The sequence below is a fragment of the Chinchilla lanigera genome, unplaced genomic scaffold (genome assembly GCF_000276665.1).
Source record: "Chinchilla lanigera isolate Chin_1 unplaced genomic scaffold, ChiLan1.0 scaffold00008, whole genome shotgun sequence".
NCBI classification, from domain to species: domain Eukaryota; kingdom Metazoa; phylum Chordata; class Mammalia; order Rodentia; family Chinchillidae; genus Chinchilla; species Chinchilla lanigera.
The window spans coordinates 10,454,210-10,475,435 of NW_004955409.1; the positions used below are offsets into that span (position 1 = coordinate 10,454,210).

The following is a 21,226-nucleotide window of genomic DNA, read 5'->3' on the forward strand; positions in this document are numbered from 1 at the left end:
TAGAACTAAATCAAACAGGTTTTATTCAGTTTTAGGATGACGAAAACAAATGATATAAAATAAGTCATAAGAAATGCTCTCATACTACTATCTCAAACCACTTTCCATGTTTTACAAAATGCTCACACTGCAAATATGAAAAGTTTTAATACTCTTATAGCTTCTGCTGCAATAATGCAACATTAACATACAAATTTTTCTGTACCAATTTTAAAGTTGAATTACTGAATTACATACTAATTTTATGACCTTATTCACATACATTTTATTTATACACTTTTAATGAGATCATTGCCAATACACACATTATTTTCCTTAACTTTATTTTTACATTAAGTCAGTGTCTGTCATGCAGCCATCAAAAACCCTATAGTACGTTACACAGGTTTATAGTCCAATTTTGACTCTAGCTTCTTAGAATCAGCCACTTTTCTGACTGCTTTCATGAAGTCCTCCTGAACTACAAAATCATGATCAGCACGAATTGCAAACATACCTGTGGAGAATAAAATAACATAATTGCTATGTACTATATGTGAATTACATGTTCATTATAAGAAAACTAAATAATATAATTTTATGGAGTAAGTTGGAAAGAGCCTGGATTTTCTCCTGAGCCAGTATTTTTGATTTGTTAAAAACCACTACTTTTGTCCACTTAACTTCAACAACTATATTAAGTATCATTTTCTAAACAAGAACAGGTGAGACAATTACCTAAATATTGAAAAACTGGCTTGAATATCCTCTGGATCCAATAGTACCTCTTAAGAAAAACAAAAATCAAAACCAAAAAAACTCCAAACTATCAACAACACATACACATTTTTTTTTGTTGTTTTTTGAGACAGGGTCCTGCAATGTGGTCCAGGCTGGTCTTGAATTCACTATGTAGCCCAGGCTGGACTCATACTCATAGCAGTCCTCCTGCCTCAGCCTCCTGAGAGCTAGGATTACAGGCATGCTTCACCATGCCTGGCCACATACACATTTTAAATGGTAGTTTCTTAACGCCATAGGCAGCAACTCCCTGGAAGAAGTATATTTACAGATCAAAGCAAATCTCCAGTTATTTTCATATCTGTTCCTTGCCAAAAATCAAAGGCTTGGAGAATGGAAAACTACAGAAACAATGGACTTTAACAAAAGAAAAAAATACAAACCATTACTAGCCTATTAAAACTATTTCATTTATACACAATTTTATACAACTTATATTCAAGTACTACAACTCAATTTTTTCTTCCAAACTTTTGACAGATTATTTGTCAAATACTATCTGGCAAGGAATAAAAGCTTTTTGTTTGATTCTTTTTTAATACTGGTTATGTCATGGATATGAGTCCCAGATTTTGAGACAATCCTACTTTTAGGATAAACTGAGTATGGTAAAATCATTACTAATCACATCAATCATACTAAAATTTCCATCAAAGATGGTCTTGAATTGAGTTTTCACTTCATGTAATAAAGGGGTTGGACTAGAGGATTTCAAGAGTTACTTCCTTCTAGATTTCTTTAATTAGCACTCTGGAAATAGCCATTCTATGTTGTACTAGAAATCAAGTGGATGGAAATGACAGATTTTGTAACAGAAAGTTTCAAAACTTGTTTAGAAGGCTACAGCTAACTAAGGTAAGTTATTGTTATAAACCTTGCTGATGACTGTCTTCAAATAACTGTTTGTTGATGTACAAATGGTATATACTTCAATCTAAAAAGGAGGGTAATGCCAAGACTTAGATGAAAAAGGCAACCATAATTGAATCAACTGTATTTTAGCTTAGAAAAAGAAGTAATAAAAAAGCATGAAAATCTAAGAAAAAGAAAACCAAGGAGACAGCGTGTGGTAGCACATGCCTGTAATCCCAGCACTTGGGAGGCTGAGGCAGGAGCATTGTTGTGAGTTCGAGACCAGCCTGGGCTAAAAAGTGAGCTCAAGGCCAGCCTGAACTGCATAGTGAGACTCTGTCTCAGAAAGACACACACACAAAAAAATCCCAGTAACTCCAGATAGGAATGTCCTCAGTTAAAAAACTAGTACTTTCATCCATATGTAAGTTATAGCTCTTAATTGGGAACAGGGTAAGATAAATTCTTTAAAATATGCAAATCAAAGCCAGTTAGCTGTCCCCTCACCTCAGTAAGAATGGCTATTATCAAAGACAGAAAATAAGTGCTGTCCAAGGATGCGGACAAGAGGGACAAGTGTTCTCCCATGTTTACTGCAGCACTACTCACAATCACCAAGAAATGGAAAGCACCTAAGTGACCATCACCTGATGAATGGATAAAGAAAATGTGATACACACAATGGAGTATTACTCAGCCATAAAAAGAATAAATTCCTACCATTTGCATCACCGTGGGTTGAACTAGAGGTCATTACATTATGTGAAATTACGTCAGGTACAGACAAGTACTGGTGATCTCACTCAGACAAGGCATATAAGCACGCTGGTCTCAGAGAAGTTGCAAATACAGCGGGGCTCCCCAGGAATGGCAAGAACAGGAGCACGGAGGGCTGGGGAGGGTGGTTGGTCAGTTACCGTCAGACAGGTCTGAGAGGTTCTGGGTGCCCCTGCGCACCAACAGTTACATACTGTACATTTCAAAAAGCTAAGAAAAGGATCCTGAATATTTTAAGTGTTGCAGGAGATAGATGGGTTTAGCCTGATCGAAACATTATACAATGAATACATGTATCGGAACATCACCTAGCACCCCAGCAGTATGTATAAGTTTTATATTTCTATGTTTAAAAACACAGTTTAAAAAACTTTCCAATGTGAAAAGGTATGTATCAAAATTCGATAGCATCAGCCATTAAGATCACAAAACTGGGGCTGGGGATTTAGCTCAGCGGCAAAAGCGCCTGCCTGGCAAGCACAAGGTCATGAGTTCGGTTCCCAGTACCGGAGAAAAAAAAAAAAAAAACAAAAAAACAACAACAACAAAAAAAAGATCACAAAACTGCTTCTGTTTTCATCCCAATTTCATCAAAGCAATCTTTTGATAATAATTTGGTCTGGCATAGATTTTTGGAAAGGACATGTCATAAAGTAAGTAGTTCAAGGCATATGACAGCTTACTCTTCATATTGGCAAGTCAGTATGGGCATGATTTACTATGATTTATATGTAGTTTCTGGACCTGTAGATCTCTGATCAGATATTGAGTTACAGTGTACCCATGAATACATTCCTCTTACAAGCCATGCCTGAGCAGCATCTTTAAATACTGTGTTTATTTATTTATTTTTTTTAATCTTTTTGAGACAAGGTCTCACTATGCAGTTCAGGCAGGCCCTGAACTCACTTTGTAGCCCAGGTTGCCCTTGAACTCACAGTGATCCTCCTGCCTCAGCCTCCTGAGTGCTGAGATTATAGGCGTGCACTGCCACACCTGGTTAAGACGATTACATTTAAAAACTGCATTTTATACAAACTGCATAATCACAGAATTCGTAAGTCAGCCTTTCAAGGCTTACTGCTCAGACCAGTATGCAAAAAAACAGACTTTTTGCAACAAATTAACTCTGGCCCATTCTAATTCCAGTCACAGTTGTACATATCCTTAGACTTATTTCAGAGGCCAGTGTGCTATCACATGCTTGCTTTTCACATTCTGTCAGCAGGTATCCAAAAGTGCAAAGGAGTTAATACCCCTGTTACGGTTTATACCTAAATGTCCCCGCAAAGCCTCAAGAGCTCATGGGTGAGGCTTCTGGGAAATGGGGGGATCATGGGGTGTGATACTGGATTATGTGTGTGCTAACTGGATTAGTACATTGAGTAGTTTAGCATAATTGTGGTGATGGAATTACTGGAGAGGGAAGGCCAACCCTGAGTGTGGGTGGCACCAACCAGTAGGTTTGTAGCCAGGACAGAATATAAAGGGAAAGAAAGAAAGAAGACAGTCTCATTGCTTCACTGCCTCCTGCCTGCCCTGCCATGGACTGTTTTTTCTCTCCCATGTTGCCCTGTCCTGGAGCAGGGTTGACTAAGGACTGAAACCTCTACAAACTGAGCTAAAATAAACCTTTCTTCCTTTAATTTGTGGGTGTCCTGTACTGCAATGAGAAATTAACTAAGACAACTCCCAAGGGCAAATCTCATCCAATGGGGGAGGAGTGCTGGTAAATAAATGTTCTAGTCTCCCATCTTCCTGGCAGGCAATCCTTAAAGGCATTGTGCTCAAAAATCAAAATACCCCTTGCCTAAAGGAGCTAACTCCATGTGTATGTACCCTTGTCTGTTGGCTTTCCCTCTTTCACCTCGCTTGCCCTTTCTCTGTTGCCTCCTGGAATCAATTCCCCCAGAAATATTACACTCCAAATCCTTGAAAGGCATAGCCTGTACTTCTAGGCAAACTCAAAACAGTTCTAGTAAATTTTAAACATGAAAATCAGTAGTAAAACTGTACATCTTTACCTGCTTCAGTACAAACATTTCTCAGGTCTGCTCCATTAAAGCCATCTGAAAGTTTCACAATTGCTTCATAATCTGTTTTAGAAAAAAATACTGGAAGTTAGTAAAAAAAAAAAAAAAATCATTTTCTTGATTTATAATGACATGGAAAATTTAAGTGGAAGAACTTACTTTGAATTTGATCAGCTATGGATAACCCACTGCCTCATTCATACTAGGGAAGCACTCTGATCAATCAGATGCACACTCAGACCTGCTCAGCAACTTTAAAACTGGGAATAACCAAGGCTGAAAGCACTGCAGTCTCTTTTTATACAATGAAATAACTATGCACATGTGAGCTTTGGATACTATGACTCATTAAAACTTTAATTTGAATAACATCTAACTTCAAAACCATTTGTAACAATAGAATTTACTTTAATCACAGAAGCCAAGTATAAAATATAGTATATCAAGAACAGACATCAAATATACTTTTATCACATGGAATATTTAAGCACTATAGCCTCTCCAGTTTTAGTGCAAACTTTTAAGCACCAAAGTATCAGATCAAGCATTACAATAACAGTTAAGTCATTCTCTACTTCTTGCATGACAGCCATGAATTTAAGTGATAAAAGGTTTGGGCTAGCAGTCAATGGATTTGATATGAAATAAAAAGAAATTACAGAACATGAGTTACTACTACCTTGTGATTAACTCTGATAAGACACTCTATCAGACCATAAAGGGTAGGTCAATCTCTATTCAAAAGTATACAGATATTCATTAACTAGTGTTTAATAAGGTTCAAATTCATTATAAGAATTCCTAGGGGCTGGGGATTTAGCTCAGCGGCAAAAGCGCCTGCCTGGCATGCGCAAGGTCGTGAGTTCGGTTCCCGGTACCGGAGAAAAACCAAAAAAAAAAAAAAAAAAAAAAAAAAAAAAAAGAATTCCTAGTACCAAAAAGAAAAAAAAGAAAACAAACAAACAAATTCATTGTAAGCTTTCTGAAAGCAGGGATTCCTAAGGGTAATACAATGTCTGGTATGCAGCAAGAGTTCAGTATTTGTGGCAGAAACCTATTATTTGGTATCTTTCGTTCAGATCAGTCTTTATCATAGGACAAGATGAGAAACAATAATCAACTATTTGTAATCATTTTGGACCATTAACGTATAAACGATTTTTAACACTGCTTTGTCAATTATACTAGATCCCCCAGTACAGAAGTCAGCATACTTCATGGAGAGGGGCAGAGAATAAATACGTTATGCTTTGCAGTCCCTGTCACAGTTATTCCACTCTGCTACAGTAGTGGGAAAGCAGCCATAAACAATATATAAATGAATAGCACAGCTGTATTACAACAAAATTTTATGCCTGTTTGCTAGCTTCAATACTACTCCAGTCCCTCACTGCTTGCAACTTCTTCTCTGTCCTCAAATATCTAACATTTCCTCCTCTACACCACACCTGCATTCTATTTATCTGGGAAAACAGAAGCATTCAGAAGGAAATTTTCCCAAGGTGATAGTACTGTATCTGAGAACCTGTCAGCCTCAGCACTTGGGTACTCTGCCTTTCCTGCTTTATCATAAGTGAAGAATATGCTCAGCCAGGGCCAACTCCTCTTCAAGCAAAGTGCATTATCAGTTTCTTTAAGTCATTCCAAGAAGCATTAAGAAAAGGATGAACTGGGCCAAGTGTGGTGGCTCACACCTGTAAAACCAGCAATCAGGAGGCTGAGGCAGGAGATCGTTGAGTTCGAGACCAGCCTGGGCTACACAGTGAGCTCAAGACCAGCCTGAACTGCATAGCAAGACCCTGTCTCAAAAAGACAAAAAAGAAAAAAAAAAAAGGACAAACTGTAAATTCTTCCATCCATTTTTTCCAGTACCGGGTATCGAATTCATGACCTTGCGCTTGCCGCAAGCACGGTGCTGCTGAGCTAAATCCCCAGCCCTAAATTCTTCCATCCTAAAGAAAACACTCTATCTCCCTTCTAGCTACTGTTCCATTCTTTCTGTCTCCTCTGCACCACTCATTAAAAAAAAGTCTAAATTCAATGCCTCGCCTCCCTATCTCTGTGAAATTCATTTTAGCAGGCTTTCATTTCCACGACTCCAGTGAAATTACTTTCAACAAGGTCACAATGGCCTCACATTATGAAATCCACAGGTCTACTCTCAGCACTCCTGTCTGACCTAATAACAGCACTTAGCGGGGATCAGTCCTGCCTTGAAAAAGTTCCATTTACCTTCCAGAACATCATCCACTCCTGGCTTTACTCCTACCTCTCTGCCTATGCCCTCAGACTCCCATGAGGTTTCTTCATCTCAACTTTTTTCTTTTTTTGAGACAGGGTCTTGCTGTGTAGCTCAGGCTGGCCTTAAACTCACTATAGAGCCCAGGCTGGCCTTGAACTTGTAGCAATCCTCCTGCTTCAGCCTTCCGAGCACTGGGATTACAGGTGTGCATCACCACGCCTGGCACTTCCTCACAAATTCTTAAATGTCACTACCTAAATTCAGTCTTTGGCACACTCTGTTCTCTAGCCATATTCACCTCTTTGGAAATACCACCTAATTGCAGGATTTAAAAACATTTTTAGGCTGAAATCATCCACATTTATGTCTGCAGCATGTACCGTCTCAATGAACTCAGATGCTTGTAGAATTACTACTCAATAACTTTATTTGGAGATCTAATTGGCATCTCTAATGCATCTAGAACTAAATTTCTTATTTTCCAACTAAAACGTAAACTTCACAACCTTTGCAATTTTTTTTTTCCGGTACCAGGAATCGAACTCATGACCTTGCACTTGCCAGGCAGGCGCTGTACTGCTGAGCTAAATCCCCAGCCCCTGCAATTTTATCTTATTTACTTATTTCCTTTGCAGTGCTGGAGATTAAACTTGTGGCCTTGCACCTGCTAGGCCATGCTCTCTCCCTGAGATAAAACTCCGGCCCAGTCTTTTCATTTTAATTAACGGCAACATCAACTTTTTTGCCATTTGTGCCAAAAACTTTAGGTTTTTTTGGCACTTCTCTTCAGCCTGTGACTTCATATTCAATTTGTAAGTCTTGTCTGTGACCTTTACTTTCAAAATACATCCAGTCTCATCACTTTGTAAGTCCTTGTCAATCACAAGTCAGTAAAATTAGGGGTAAAAAGATTTTACAATTACCTTTGACCATGACTACTGAAACAATCACCTAAGTGAATATCCTGCCTCTTCTACCCTTGTCCCTCCACCATCTATTCTCAACATGCTGTCAAAATAACCTTGTAGAGGATTCTGAAATACAGATCAAGTGATATAATGCCTAGGATTTGCTTTTTATAAAATGTACATACTCAAAAATAAAACTAAATTTAAAAGATAGGGAAAAATCTAACCCATAAATTGATTTCAGCATATATCATAAAGATAATTATAAGGAAAGAAAACTTGATACAAGAAACTTTTTTGAACATGGTAGTCCAACTAGACAATCTTCTTTTTGGTGTTTTTTTGTTTTTGTTTTGTTTTGTTGGCTCCAGGAATTGAACCCAGAGTCTCATGCATGGTAGGCAGGCTGTATATTATTGAGCTATACCCTTACCCCTAGCCCTTTCTATTTTTTGAGACAAGGTCTCACTAAGCTGCTCAGGCTGGCCTTGAGCTTGCAATCCTCCTACCTTAGCCTCCCAAATAGCTAGGATTACACTACCATGCCTGGCTGGATACAAACATCAGAAAACAAATAAATACTAAAGCTGGCAGGTGAATACATAGGGGTTAGAAGTTCATTATACTTTTACCTCTACTTTTATGTTTCTTTCTACAATAAAAAGTTATAAATAAAAAAAGTGATCACATCTTTCTTCTGCTCACAACCCTCCAAGGGCATCTATATTACTAAAAGCCAAAAATAAAAAAAAATAAAAAAAAAAAGTACACCGAAGTTCTCACATCATGACCTCCATAAGGCCCATGACCTCTAAGACTTCAACAGCTACTACATGTCATTTGCTCTTCCACAGACACACTGGCCTCTTGAATGTTCCAGGCACTCACCTGCTTCACTGCCTTTCAACTGGCTGCTCTTTCTTCCATGAAATGGTCTTTCCTAGTATGTGTGTGTAATTTCTTCTGCTTTAAGCCATTAAAAAATCACCTTCTTGAAAGAACGTTCTTGTGCTTCCCCGCCCCTCCACCAGAAGTGTACATGCTCGTGCTTGTTCTTGATATTTCCTATCCCTTGTTTTTTTTTCTGTATACCATTTAATATATGCTATATATTAAATATATAATCTGCATACCATGATATATGCTGTATTTTTTTATTTTTTACTTATTTTTATCTATCTTTCCTAACAAGAATGGAAGTCCTGTAAAGGCAGGAATTTGTTTCATGCACTGCTATTTCCCCAGCACTTACAATTCCTAGGATATAATACATGCTCAATAAATGATGAGTTTAAAACCACATATGCTAAAATCAAAACGAGATTTGGTAGTCTATCAATTTCTAATAGTAATTTTGTTTCATTTACCAAAATGTAAATACATACAAAATTGGTTACTTCCTTACCTATTTCACCATGCTTTGTAATGGGACCTGCATGGATTTTCAATATATCTAATCTTGCTTGTTCATTTGGTAAATCAATATCTGAAAATAAGAAATTACAAGGAATTATTTTATAGTAATTTATTGTTTTAAATAAAGTAAAGTGAGGGAAAGTATAAAGAGAAATGGACCACGTAAAATGGAGAGCAGGTAAAGAAGTTTAACTCACGTATTTTTCTATCTAATCTTCCTGGACGCAGCAATGCAGGATCCAGTGTATCTGGTCTGTTTGTAGCCATGATCATTTTAACTCTATGCAGAGTATCAAATCCATCCATCTGATTCAGTAACTAAGATCATTAAAAAGCACAGATTTTATGGAACATTAACCACTTAAAACACGTACTTTTTATATGCCTAATACCAGCAAGGATGTTGCCTACAGGCATGTGACCTTCAGAATGGTCATTTGATGAAATTCTGTTTTTTTCTTTTAGGATCTACTTGGATCCTCAATGTTCCAAGACAGTGTGCCTTTTTATAGCTATCTAGGTTTAATAAGTCTGAAAGTTTCTGTCCAGCTAGTCAAAAGTTATGAAACTAAACTATATAGACCTGATTTCCAGTATCAACAATCTTTTTTATTTTTTTCCAGTATTGAGAATAAACCCAAGGCCTTCACACTGAGGTATATCCCCAAGCTCTGAGAGGCTGAGGAAGATTACAGATTTGAGTCCAGCGTGGTCAAGTGGGACCCTGTCTCAAAATAAAAAATAAAAAGAGTCTGGGATGTAGCTTGGTGTAAATGCCTTAGATTTAATCCATAGTACCATAAAAAAAGAAAAAAAAATAGGTATACGGATACAAAGATTTTACTACAAATTTGATAATAAATCTCTTCAAATAATTCTACAGTACACAGAAATACTGAAAATGAAGTAATTCTACTGTACACAGAAATAGGTATCAAAAATATTTCTTTGGATTTCTGATGTTTTCTCTAATAAACATTAAAAACCTTACTACATTTAAAAAATACTTTAAAATACAGCTACAGTGGCATAAGCACCTGCCTGGCAAGCACAAGGTCCTGAGTTTGATTCCAGGTACCAAAAAAAAAAAATAATAATAATAATAAATAAAATACAGCTAGCCTGACAACATAGCTGACATTTATCAGTTCTCTGAGGGTGAAAAATTAGTATTTATAGTTTTAAAATAGTTCAATTTAAATTTTTCAGAGAATGTGTAATTTAATTTGACACTGCATCACCAATGCTACCTAGTTTCTACTAGCAGAATGATGAAATGTATTTGTACTTTCCCCGTCACTTTCACAGAATTTGGAATAGGAGAAAGAAACGTGGGGAAAGACTTTCTATACATTCTTCCACTCCATCTATCCCTTTCAATTATTAAGACGATTTTAACTGCTTCTCAGTCTCAGCAATAGAGCAAGAGATGATGAGTTGCAGCACCAACTCACACATAATTTTTGATTAATTTATTGCCAAGAGTCTTAGTGAGTTCACTACACTTTACTAATAACCAGTCCAAGACAACATTTGTAAAGAAGTTTGATGTACAGTTTAAATATCTGAATGGCTATTTGCTCAGAAAACAGAATAGTACAGATATATAAAATAATCTTCTTTTCCAGCCACCATTTCCTATTTCTTTACTTGGTAAATAAAAACAAACATTGTCCCTATTATTGAGATTGTATAATGCTTAAATTAGGTGGAACACACCAAACTTCTCAAACATTTACATGATCTGTATGCAGAAAATATTCAGAACCACTGTTTCTAGCTTTTGGAAATACACAGTGTGTAATTCTTACCCGCAGTCACCCTGCTGTGCCATCCACAACCCAACTTCTTGTTCCCGCCGACCGGCAGCTGCACGCCCGCCCACCAACCTCGCCTACACCTTCCCCCCTAGTACTAGGCATTTTCTTACTCTGTTACCAAAATGTGTTCGTTTCTGGCAGTGGTTTCAAATATCACATTGTTTATTTAAACTGCTGTATGTATCTTCACCTCCAAATACATTATGCTCTTCGTTTAAGAAACATTAGGTTCTTTACCAAATATTACCTCCATTAAAGTTCTCTGAATTTCTCTGTCAGCTGAAGTGCCCTCAGAAAACCGACGACCACCTAAAATAACAGATTTGGAAATTTATTGTATTATCATTTCCCCCATAACCACCATTTAAGAAACAGAATAGAATAGTGTCTAGGATTAAAAAATATAAAGAGATGAAGATTGAAGGGTAAAAATTATACTAATAAGGTGAAACTATTTTGGTATAATATTTCTCATTTTGTCAACATTGAAGGTTATTTATTAAAATTGGTTAAACTTTCAAGTCTTTTAAAGTATCACCCAATTCCTTGGGGTACACCTATATTATACAAGTCATGATTAAAGGATGGGGGGGTTGTCTTGAAAGTTTTAAAAAATTTCCTCTAATACAAAAATTTAAAAGAACCTTTAAAAGGTGTTATTCTTACCAATAGCATCGATTTCATCCATAAAAATGATGCATGGCTGATGGTCTCTTGCATAATTAAACATTTCTCTAATCAAACGAGCACTTTCCCCAATATACTTGTCTACAATAGAACTAGATACAACCTAAGTAAAGGAAAAACATAATGACAAATATAAGGCTTTTCAAATAAAACTGAATTTCAAAAACTACCGAAGAATCTTCCCCCTACCTTTAGAAAGTTGCAGTCCAGCTGGCTAGCCACAGCTCGTGCCAAGAGTGTTTTTCCTGTGCCTAGGAATGACGAAAGTCCTGATTAGATGGAAACTAAAACAAACTTTCAAAAGCCTTTTAAGAATATAATCCTTTGGATAGTACATTTTCCAAAATTAAAGTTAATCCTAAACAGAATTTTCACTTAAAATTCTGATGTATTTCTACTCTTGATATTAAATTTTTAAATTTTATAGCGTTCCTTATAATTTAAATTGACAAATAATTACGCATACTTAAAATGTCACACTGAAACATGTATACATTGTGGAACGATTAAATAGATCACCTCATATATTTATTATTACTTCGTAGTAAGAACATTTAAATTGACTCAGCCATTTTAAAATATCACTACGTTATTTTTTTAAAAATGGTACAGCACTTGTCTATCATGTACAAGGCCCCAGATTCGATCCCCAGCAAAAACAAAAACAAACAAGCAAACAAAAAACAAAGAGACCCCACACATTACTAACTACAGTATAGTCACCGTGTTGGCTGATAAACTGCTAGAACTTATTCCTTCTAACTGAACTTTGCTCACTAATGTAACATCTCCTAACTCTGCCACCCGCCCCTGCCAAATCTACCCGCAGCCTCTGGTCACCATTCTACTCTCTGTTTGTATGAGTTCAACTTAAAAATTCCACATGTGAAAGAAATCGTGGGTTTTTTGTCTTTCTTGGCTTTTTTTCCTAGTTTATTTCATCTAGTACTCTCCAGACTTGTTTGTCACGAATGACAGATTTTCCTTCTCCTTTAAGATTAAAGAGTATTCCTTTATGTATATATACCCCATCTTCTTTATCCGTTCATCAGCTGATGAACGTTTAGGTTGTTTCCATAACTTGGTATTGTAAATAGCACTCCAATGAGAACGGGAGTGCAGATACCTCAACACACTGATTTCATTTCCTGCGGATTTATACCCAGAAGGCTGCTAGACCACAAGCTGTTTTCACTTTCTTGAGGAACCTGAACAAATTTACACTGCTACCAAAAGTGCACAAGGGTTCCCTTTATTCCGCATCCTTGCCAATACCTGTTATCATTCATCGAAGAGCCATTCTTATACAGAACTTTAGAAATACATTAAATCCTACTAACAATATGGACCATAATAAAAACTTTTGATACATTAAAATACATTGGTTTATCTTGCATATTGAGTGGATTTTTAATTGATACCTACTTTTAACATTAAGCATTAGTTTATTTGGAAACTACTGGTTCAGTGAATTATGCAAATATTCCAAGTGCTGACATTTTCATTATACGATATTAAAAAACACATCTGAAACAGCCCACATCATTAGAAAAGTCTTTCACATATTAGAAAGCTGTCCTACTTATACTACCAAATTTTTAAAAATTCAAATTTCACTTGAATGCTCCAATCTTGTCACTAGCAACAGATGATCCTCCCCCCTCCCTTCTTTCCTTTTCTTTCTTCAATGCTGGGGACCAAACCAAAAGCCTCAGGCAGGCCTGGTGAGCCCTCTACCACTGAGCTGCCCCCCAGCCCTTCAGCTGCTTCCTTCAACATGACAGGCTCACACTGATCATTTTGGGAAGAAAGTGTGCCCGACAGTGCATAACCAGTCACTAATAGCCAGTCGGCAAATCGGTGTGAATGACCCCAGGCTGTAAACTGTCCTTTCAAGTAAAAGTGGTAGGAAAGAAAAGGAAAGCAGTTTATTCAAGTGGGAACTCAACTAACTGCACAGGTGCTTCTCCTAAGGACAATTATCCCTGTCAATACATAGCACAACTTTATATAAATTTTTTCCATTTCTGCACATAGAATATAAAACATGATTTAAGAATGAGCAGTTAATAAAATTAATTTTCACTGCTTTGCAAAACTACTTTAGTGAAACTGGCCATTGTTTATACTGCAAGGATGTGTGCGGCCTCAGGAACATGACAACAGTACTTCACGACACACTGACAAGTGGATCATGCTACGGTGCCAGGCAACTTTAACGATGTTGCTTTTGCACCATCAGCACAGGTGTCAACACGGCGAAGGAGCCAAATAATACTTTAGTATCATAAAAGTAACTGTGGACTTGCAGATCCCATGAAAGTATCTCCAGGACATTTGCACATGTGAATTACACTTTGAAAATACTGCACTAGAATCCCATAGCCCGTAATGATGATATAGTCTGAGACCAAATGGACTAAGGGTTCCTGAGCAAACAGTTGCCACATATGTCTTAATCCATTCTCACTCTGACGGGAGTGCAGGTTGGAACTGCTCGCATCAAATTCCTATCTTATTCCTTAAAATCCTTTCATTTATTGGTGGGATAGAAATAATACCAACCTGGCGGTCCATATAACAAACAGCCTTTTGGAGGTATTATTCCCACACGCTGGAATAATTCTGGGTTTGTGAGAGGTAATTCTATTACCTAGAAAAGAAGTTGCATGCTTCTTAAAGTTAGTAAAGATTTTACTGTATTTGCAAATATTTTCAGTCTAATAATAGCATAGGCATACACATAAATCACAAGAGATCTAAGCTTCCATACTATATAAAAACACTTATATTAGAGGTTTTCCTTCAGGTAGATTTATGAGCTCTTAAATCTAAAAATTTTAAGTAATGATTACTTTAATAAACCAGATGCTAGATTATAAACAGGTTTATAATATGTCAAAACGTATTTAAAATGCACACCTAAAATCAATGTATTATAGATTGAGTATAAATTATACCTCAATGAAAAAATTACACTAAAAAAAAGATCAGTGAAGAAAAAAGTGGAGTGACAACCCTCCAATCTCAGAATCAGAAACATCCCCAGAGTCCCACTAGTTTTCATGTGGGAATACAACACAAACAATCATAAAATGAGGAACGGATTTGGTCAGCTATGATCACCAGTAAGCAAAAAGGCTATGAAAGTTTCACTGGTTGTGCCACAACAGCTTTACTCAGAACAACATGCTCTACTCAGTATCCTCCCAAGACTGACTCATAAAAAGAAAAGTGGAGAGTAGAAAAACTGAGGATTTGACAATCCAAATTATTCCCAGCATCAATAACTTGAAAGAACATCTACTGAATACCTGTGCCTATAGGACGTGATTAGGATAAAAGTGTGAAATATCAGTATGGCGTCTGCAGCTGAAAAGTCTATGTGACTGTGATTCCTTCTGCTGTGCTGAGGTAGGGATGCAGCAAGTCACGGCAGAAGGCAGTCTCCACAGTCCTGTGGAACACTCCACCTTCAGCTGGTTGCCCTTTCACTGAGCTGAAGGTAAGAACAGGCTTTTATTTACACTTAAGTGAATAAATAAATAATTTTATGTACACAAGTACATAAATGCTTCCTTCAGTATGGTCAAAGAAAACTTTGGTCTCCCAATACCTGGAATATCTGTTTAGATGATAATTCCTGTGTCCTACCCCCATCTACTTCATCACAACTTCTTTACTGAAAGAGTCATATAAATGTGAGGTTTTTCTTCCTTTGTATTTTGTTTTGTTTTGTTTTTTGAGACAGGGTCTCCCTATGTACTTTAAGTTGGCCTGGACTCGCTATGTAGCCCAGGCTGGACTCGAACTTGTGGCAATCTTCCTGCCTCAGCGTCTGAGTGCTGGAATTACACATGTGTGCCACCATGCCCAGCATGTTTTTTTAAGTTTAACTTTATTTTTAGCAGTGCTAGCGGTCAAACCCAGGGCTCCATCCATGTAAGGCAAGCATGCTACCACTGAGCTACATACTCAGCCTATAATCTAACCATTCTCACTAATTCCTAAATATTTCCACCTTACATTAGGATAAAATCAACAGGACAGTGTAATTTGCTTTATAGATTATTGTCAAGAAGCCATCTGTGCCATAAAGCAAGGCAACCCTAGTTTGATTCTTCACCTAAGAGCTCAAAGATTTAAGCCACCCCTATAGTCAATATTTTCCTAAATGGCAACAAACAGCTTTAAGAAAATAAAATACTTAAGGCACAGTCTGTTGTAAGAGTGAGAAGCTAACATTAATGAGTTTCAGACCAATACAACGAAACACTGAAATGTGAAATGTGCTCTGCCCCAAGTACACTACAATAGACAATTAAAACCACAGATAGCAACATCCGATCATAGCAATTATTCTTAGCTTCCCCCCGACAAAAAGATTTTTTCCAACATCAAATTATCGCCAAACTAACACCAGTAATTTTCACAGTTAGAACTTCAGTGCTATTCACTTCTCAGCATATTATACGCCTATACTGTATTTAGTAATTATTTGGAAAAAAGTACTTTTCCGTCCTGCCAATTCCTTCAAGCATCTTAAAACCAGGAATTGTTGTTAGGTCAGTGATCAAAGCATATCGTACCAACCTCTCTTAGTTCTCGAATCTGTTCTGACAGCCCTCCTATCTCAGAATAAGAAACATTCCCAGGGTCTTCATGAGACATGTTGTAAACCAATGGATCCACCTCTCTTGGCAAATATCTAGAACGAAAAGGTATGTATTTTGTTGTAAAAGTATCACATTCGTTTTCAGCTTACAGATACAGTATAAACACCTACACAAGTACCCTTACGTGGTCTTATAAGGATGCTGAATTAAAAATTAGTGAAAGGAGCCTGGGTATGGCAGTGCATACCTCTGATCCCAGCTCTCGGGAGGCTGAGGCAGGAGGATTGCTGTGAGTTCGAGGCCAGCCTGGGCTATATATTGAGTTCAATGACAGTGTGAGCTACAAAGTGAGACCTTCTCTCAAAATACCAAACAAAAAAATTATTAGCTTATCAGAAAATATAAACATTAAATAAATTTGTGATAGTGCATTATTAAAAAAAATTAGTGAAAGGTTTTAAGTGTGAAATATTGAATGACTTCAAGAAGCATATACTTTGGATCCAATCTTTCCTCCGTTAAAAGGTAAACTTACGAAGACTCACCTCATGATAGTTAGTGTAGTCATATCCAAAGCAACTCTTGTTCCTGGCTTCAGCTTACTTTTGTCAAGCTAGTTTTAGGAAAAAAAAAAAAAAGGTATTAAATACAGAAATATAAAAGAAAAATAACACTCTAACAACAGCTTAACATTCAGGAGCCAAATCTCTTTAACAAAATGCACAAACAAATATCAGACTATAAGCACCATGCCACTAGAACAGCTTATACAAGTAATCATTTAAAGTTATTTCCATTTGTCCCTTAAAAGAATGCCGCTTATACAATCTCAGTGGAATCAATGACATACAAAGTTTAAGGGAGTAATGACCTTTTTGAAGACTAAATAGACTTTGGAATTTTACTTTCAAATGCTCACTACTGCCTGGCTTTGCGACACAGTGCTGTAATTCTAGTATTAGGGAGGCTGAGGCAGAAGAATCCCAAGTTCAAAGACAATCTGAGCTACAAAGCAAGTTCAAAGCCAGTTTCCACCCTGTCTGAAAAAAAAGGCTCACTACTCAATAGAAGTTTGCTCACTATTTGTATTCAGGCGCCATAGGAAAGCGACTGGGAATTAGTAGCAAAGCATTTATAGAAAAGATCCCATAGTGAACATTTTGAGGGAAGAAAAGGAGGCTTTTTAAAGATGTGGCCTTTAGATTCTGAAATGGTGTAACTTTTGGGAAAAAGAAGGTATGCTACATAATCATAAGCGATGGAGGGGATACACTGTTTCCTCATAAATGATTTTTATTAACATGCTAAAGAAGGAAAAAAACCAAAACCAGAGAAAACCCTGGGCCCCCTAACCTACCAATCATCATTCCTGCTTTTGCTACGTGCCAGACCTCATGCGAAGCACATCATACACTAGGCTGAAACAAACTGAACAATTTACTGGTGTATCTAACTAGGTACAGTAATTCACACAGTTAGACTGGATGGATTCTAATAGATTCACTTATATTCAAGATGTTACTCTTCAAAAATAAAGTTACTTTTTGATAGTTTACAAAGCAGCTTGCCAATACATTTTCAGAATCTAATAAAATACCACTTTTCAGAGGATTTTACAAAAAGTTGCAAATTTAGGAAATAATATCAATTAAAATGAAGATATGCAAAACACTAGCTTTATTTATTTATTTTTGGTACCAGGAATCGAACTCAGGACCTTGAGCTTGCCAGGCAGGGGGTTGTGCCACTGGGCTATATCCCTGGCCCAATACTAGCTTTAATACACTTGATTAAGCTTTTAAAAACTGCCTATACATGAGGCATTTAAAAAAGATAAAAAGATCAATATGAAGCTATTTTAACATTTACATCTATGTGAAATACATACGCTAACATTTCTATTATTTCCCAGTTTCCCAATATTCTCTTACTCTCATGTAGTCACAAAATATTTTCAGACATGCCAATTTTTGGCATCTAAAGGGGCATGAAAATTCCTTTCATAGTAGTAGGAATCTAATATTTCACTTAGAAAATTTATGCTAGGCAAAATCCTAAGATTAGATTTAGTCCCTTGGTTAAATTCTATTCTACACCCATGTTGTATCAGTCTTTTAAAATCTGAATCTGACATAACACATATTCAAAGCAAGTTCTTCCAGTGAATTCATACAAACACTCTATCTCAGGACACTTATAAAGCACAGACTAGTACATAAATTGATTTCAGATGCTGGGAATTATTCTAAGTCTGTAATGGCAAAACTAAGGCATGGGTGTCAAAGCCAGCTGTCCGTTATCAATGAAAGCTTTAAAAAGTTCGCCATCACTGTTCTAAGGTATTTGCTGGTTTTTAAAATAACTGTAATGTAAAATTTAGAGTTCTTTCAATTGGCCTGTTCTCATCTAAATTACCTCATATAAAAATTAAGTTAGGCCCCAATACAGTACTTAACATTTTCAAATGTTTACATGTAAAACATAGGTATCTGACAGTGTCTAGCTCTTTTAAAGTCCTCTTCAGAAAAGATATTAAAATAGAATCATCTGTTTTCAGCTCTAAAATTCTTTGATTTTTAAGTACACAAGATCTGACTGAGGCAGTGTAATACAGCAAAAAACAGGAAATAAAGTGTCAAAGCCCATGATTTGAATTCCGGCTTTGCTAATAACTAGTCATGTACAAACAAGTCACCATTGAAGGTCAGAGGCATAATGCTTGACTTGCTTACCTCAAGAATTAGATATAATAGCTGATATAAGCGCACTTATCAATTGTAAAGCACTATACTAATGTCAAGCATTACCTGTCGACGACAACCCACAACATATCTTGGTCCATTTGTGGCTTTAACAATGACTAGAAAAAGAAAACAAAAGAAAAAATTGAAAAATAAAATACAGACAGATAGATATAGATGTACTTATATATATGGCCACATCAATGGAAGCATTAGTTTTATTTCTGTCCTCCAAGAACAGAAGTGTTAAAACTTAGTCTATGCAAAAGTACCATCTCCCTACATTACTGTTACTATAAATAACAAGCATTTCAAAAACTGGGAGAATGGCTGTTTTCCTTTACTAGTTAGTAAGTTGACACACTTACATTTTTCTTCAGTTAATTGTTTAAGCACTTCACCCACAATCTAAGAAAGAAAAAAAAAAGCATTGTTTCGCTAATGGCTAAAATACAAAGCAAACTGCCATCAACCCCTACATCCCAAACTTCAATACCTACCTGCCCAACGCTCTGTAGGGCCTTCAGATCATTTTCAGACTTTTCATACTGCTTGGTAAGTTCTTTTAATTGTTCCCTTACTGAAATAATATAATTTGGACATTTAAAATTAAGTAATGATCTTAGTACATTTAAGTCTCCTAGTCTTATTTAAGTCTACGTAAGTTTCATACCCACAATATCAAAAGGTGACTTTTTTTTTTTTTTTTTTTCCGGAACCGGGAATCGAACTCACTACCTAGCGCTTGCCGGGCAGGCACTGTGCCGCTGAGCTATATCCCCAGCCCCAACAGGTGGCATTTTTAAAAAAAGAAAGCGTTACATTTTTTTTGACCGGCAATACTCTTTTATTCAAGCAGGTTTCGAGTTACACTCTTAACAGATACTGACACCCTGACACAGGAGCGTGGACTACAAATCCGAAGGACCATCAAACCCTTCAGAGCCTCAACCACCCACCTACATCGCTCCCTAGTTCTCTACCCTACATAGGCTCAACAGTGCGGTGCTCCAGGGAATCACACGGTTGCGGTCTGCCTTCGTTTCATTCAACCACTCAGGCTTTTCAAGGAAGGCGCGATGGATAACAACCGAAGTGCTCGGGGTATCGAGAACACCCGGACGCCTGACACTGCACATCGCGAAACACGCGCGAAGACGACACGGGTTACTACGACCCCCGGGCCCCTTCTCTCCCAAGCAGAGCGTCCGGCTCTCGACTCCGGCCCCAGGCCGCCCCGGGCTCGTCCCCCGCCGAAGCTTCCTCGACTCGCGCGTCCTCCCTGCCCCGCGCCCCGGGCCGGCCTCTTCCCGCCCCGAGCTGGGAGATAGCCTAGCCCGCCTCGTCCCACCCGTCCCGTGGTCCTTCTCCACTCTTACGTCAGAACCGAGGATGTTCTCGCTGTCCCCGGCACCGGCCTGGACCATCTCCACGCCCGGAGGGGCGCAGCTCCCAGGCGCCGGGCGGGATGACAAAGCGACTTGTCCCCGGACCGAGGCCTTGCCATCCCCAGGGCTCGGCTGCCGGGCTCAGCCGAAGGCCTTTGTCTTGTCAGAGGCAGAAGCCAGCCCAACGACGAGATTATACGGAAAGAGAGGTGCACTCACGCTCCTTCAGACGGCCGTCGATCTCCTTGTGCTCCAGCAGCTTCTTGCGGTAGTCCTGGAGCGCCTTATCTCTAGGGTCCGCCATGATGAGAAGCCGTCGCTCATAGGGGATGCCGGGAATGGCCATGGCCGCCTGGGCGGGGAAAGGGGCGGGGCGAAGCCGGGAAAGGCGGCCTGAAGGGGCGGGGCCACGCTGTGCTCCACCTCCTTCCAGTTGGCCCCGCCTCTCTATTCCGCGTCCCAACTCTATGTCTCAATTCACCTAGAGCGCCGAAGTGCACGAAAGGAGGCCTCCTCTTACACCGCCCCCTGCTGGCCCATCTGGGTAAAGTAAAACGCTGTTACCTAGAGGCCTAGGTATTACTTTCCTGGAAACACCAAAGCCTCTGTAATAAATTTGAGAAAGGAGCGGAGTAGGGAGTGTTGTCATACCTCAAAATAGGTCCAATGGCGTGTGGCTGTGACACAGATAGCATTTTGTTGTTTGTTTGTTTTTTTCTGGTACCGGGAATCAAACTCACGACCTTGCGCTTGCCAGGCAGGCGCTGTGCCGCTGAGCTAAATCCCCAGCCCCTCACAGATGGTATTTTGGTATAACTCCTGCAGGTACAGAGGAAGGAGGCAGTTTCAGCCAATGAATGAGGCAGGGATCTGCTTATACCTGATGGGGAGAATTAAGAACAATAATTTCAGACCATAATAATACTATGATTGGAATACAACATGGTGCTATTAGAGACAGGTGCA

General features: G+C 38.1%; 1 protein-coding gene across 1 annotated transcript; it reads right to left on the reverse strand.

Moving 5' to 3' along the window:
* Nucleotides 1-20,663, reverse strand: Psmc6 (proteasome 26S subunit, ATPase 6). The gene is made up of 14 exons (XM_005376779.2): nt 20,480-20,663; nt 19,373-19,452; nt 19,241-19,280; nt 18,939-18,991; nt 16,677-16,744; nt 16,109-16,223; nt 14,081-14,168; nt 11,705-11,766; nt 11,495-11,618; nt 11,076-11,137; nt 9,206-9,326; nt 8,998-9,078; nt 4,434-4,505; nt 1-496 (listed from the first exon to the last, which is right to left on the reverse strand). The coding sequence occupies exons 1-14, from the start codon at nt 20,604-20,606 to the stop codon at nt 378-380; spliced, it is 1,212 nt and encodes a 403-aa protein (XP_005376836.1). The 5' UTR covers nt 20,607-20,663; the 3' UTR covers nt 1-377.
* Between the last annotated feature and the right edge of the window lie 563 nt (nt 20,664-21,226).

Excerpts from the sequence above, each read along its gene's own strand:
- Psmc6 (XM_005376779.2), bottom strand. The coding sequence starts at position 20,606 with ATGGCCATTCCCGGCATCCCCTATGAGCGACGGCTTCTCATCATGGCG. Across the intron at positions 11,767-14,080 it reads TTTGTTATATGGACCGCCAG|GCACAGGAAAAACACTCTTG; the intron begins GTTGGTATTATT and ends CGTCATTCCTAG. Across the intron at positions 4,506-8,997 it reads TACAAAGCATGGTGAAATAG|ATTATGAAGCAATTGTGAAA; the intron begins GTAAGGAAGTAA and ends TTTCTAAAACAG.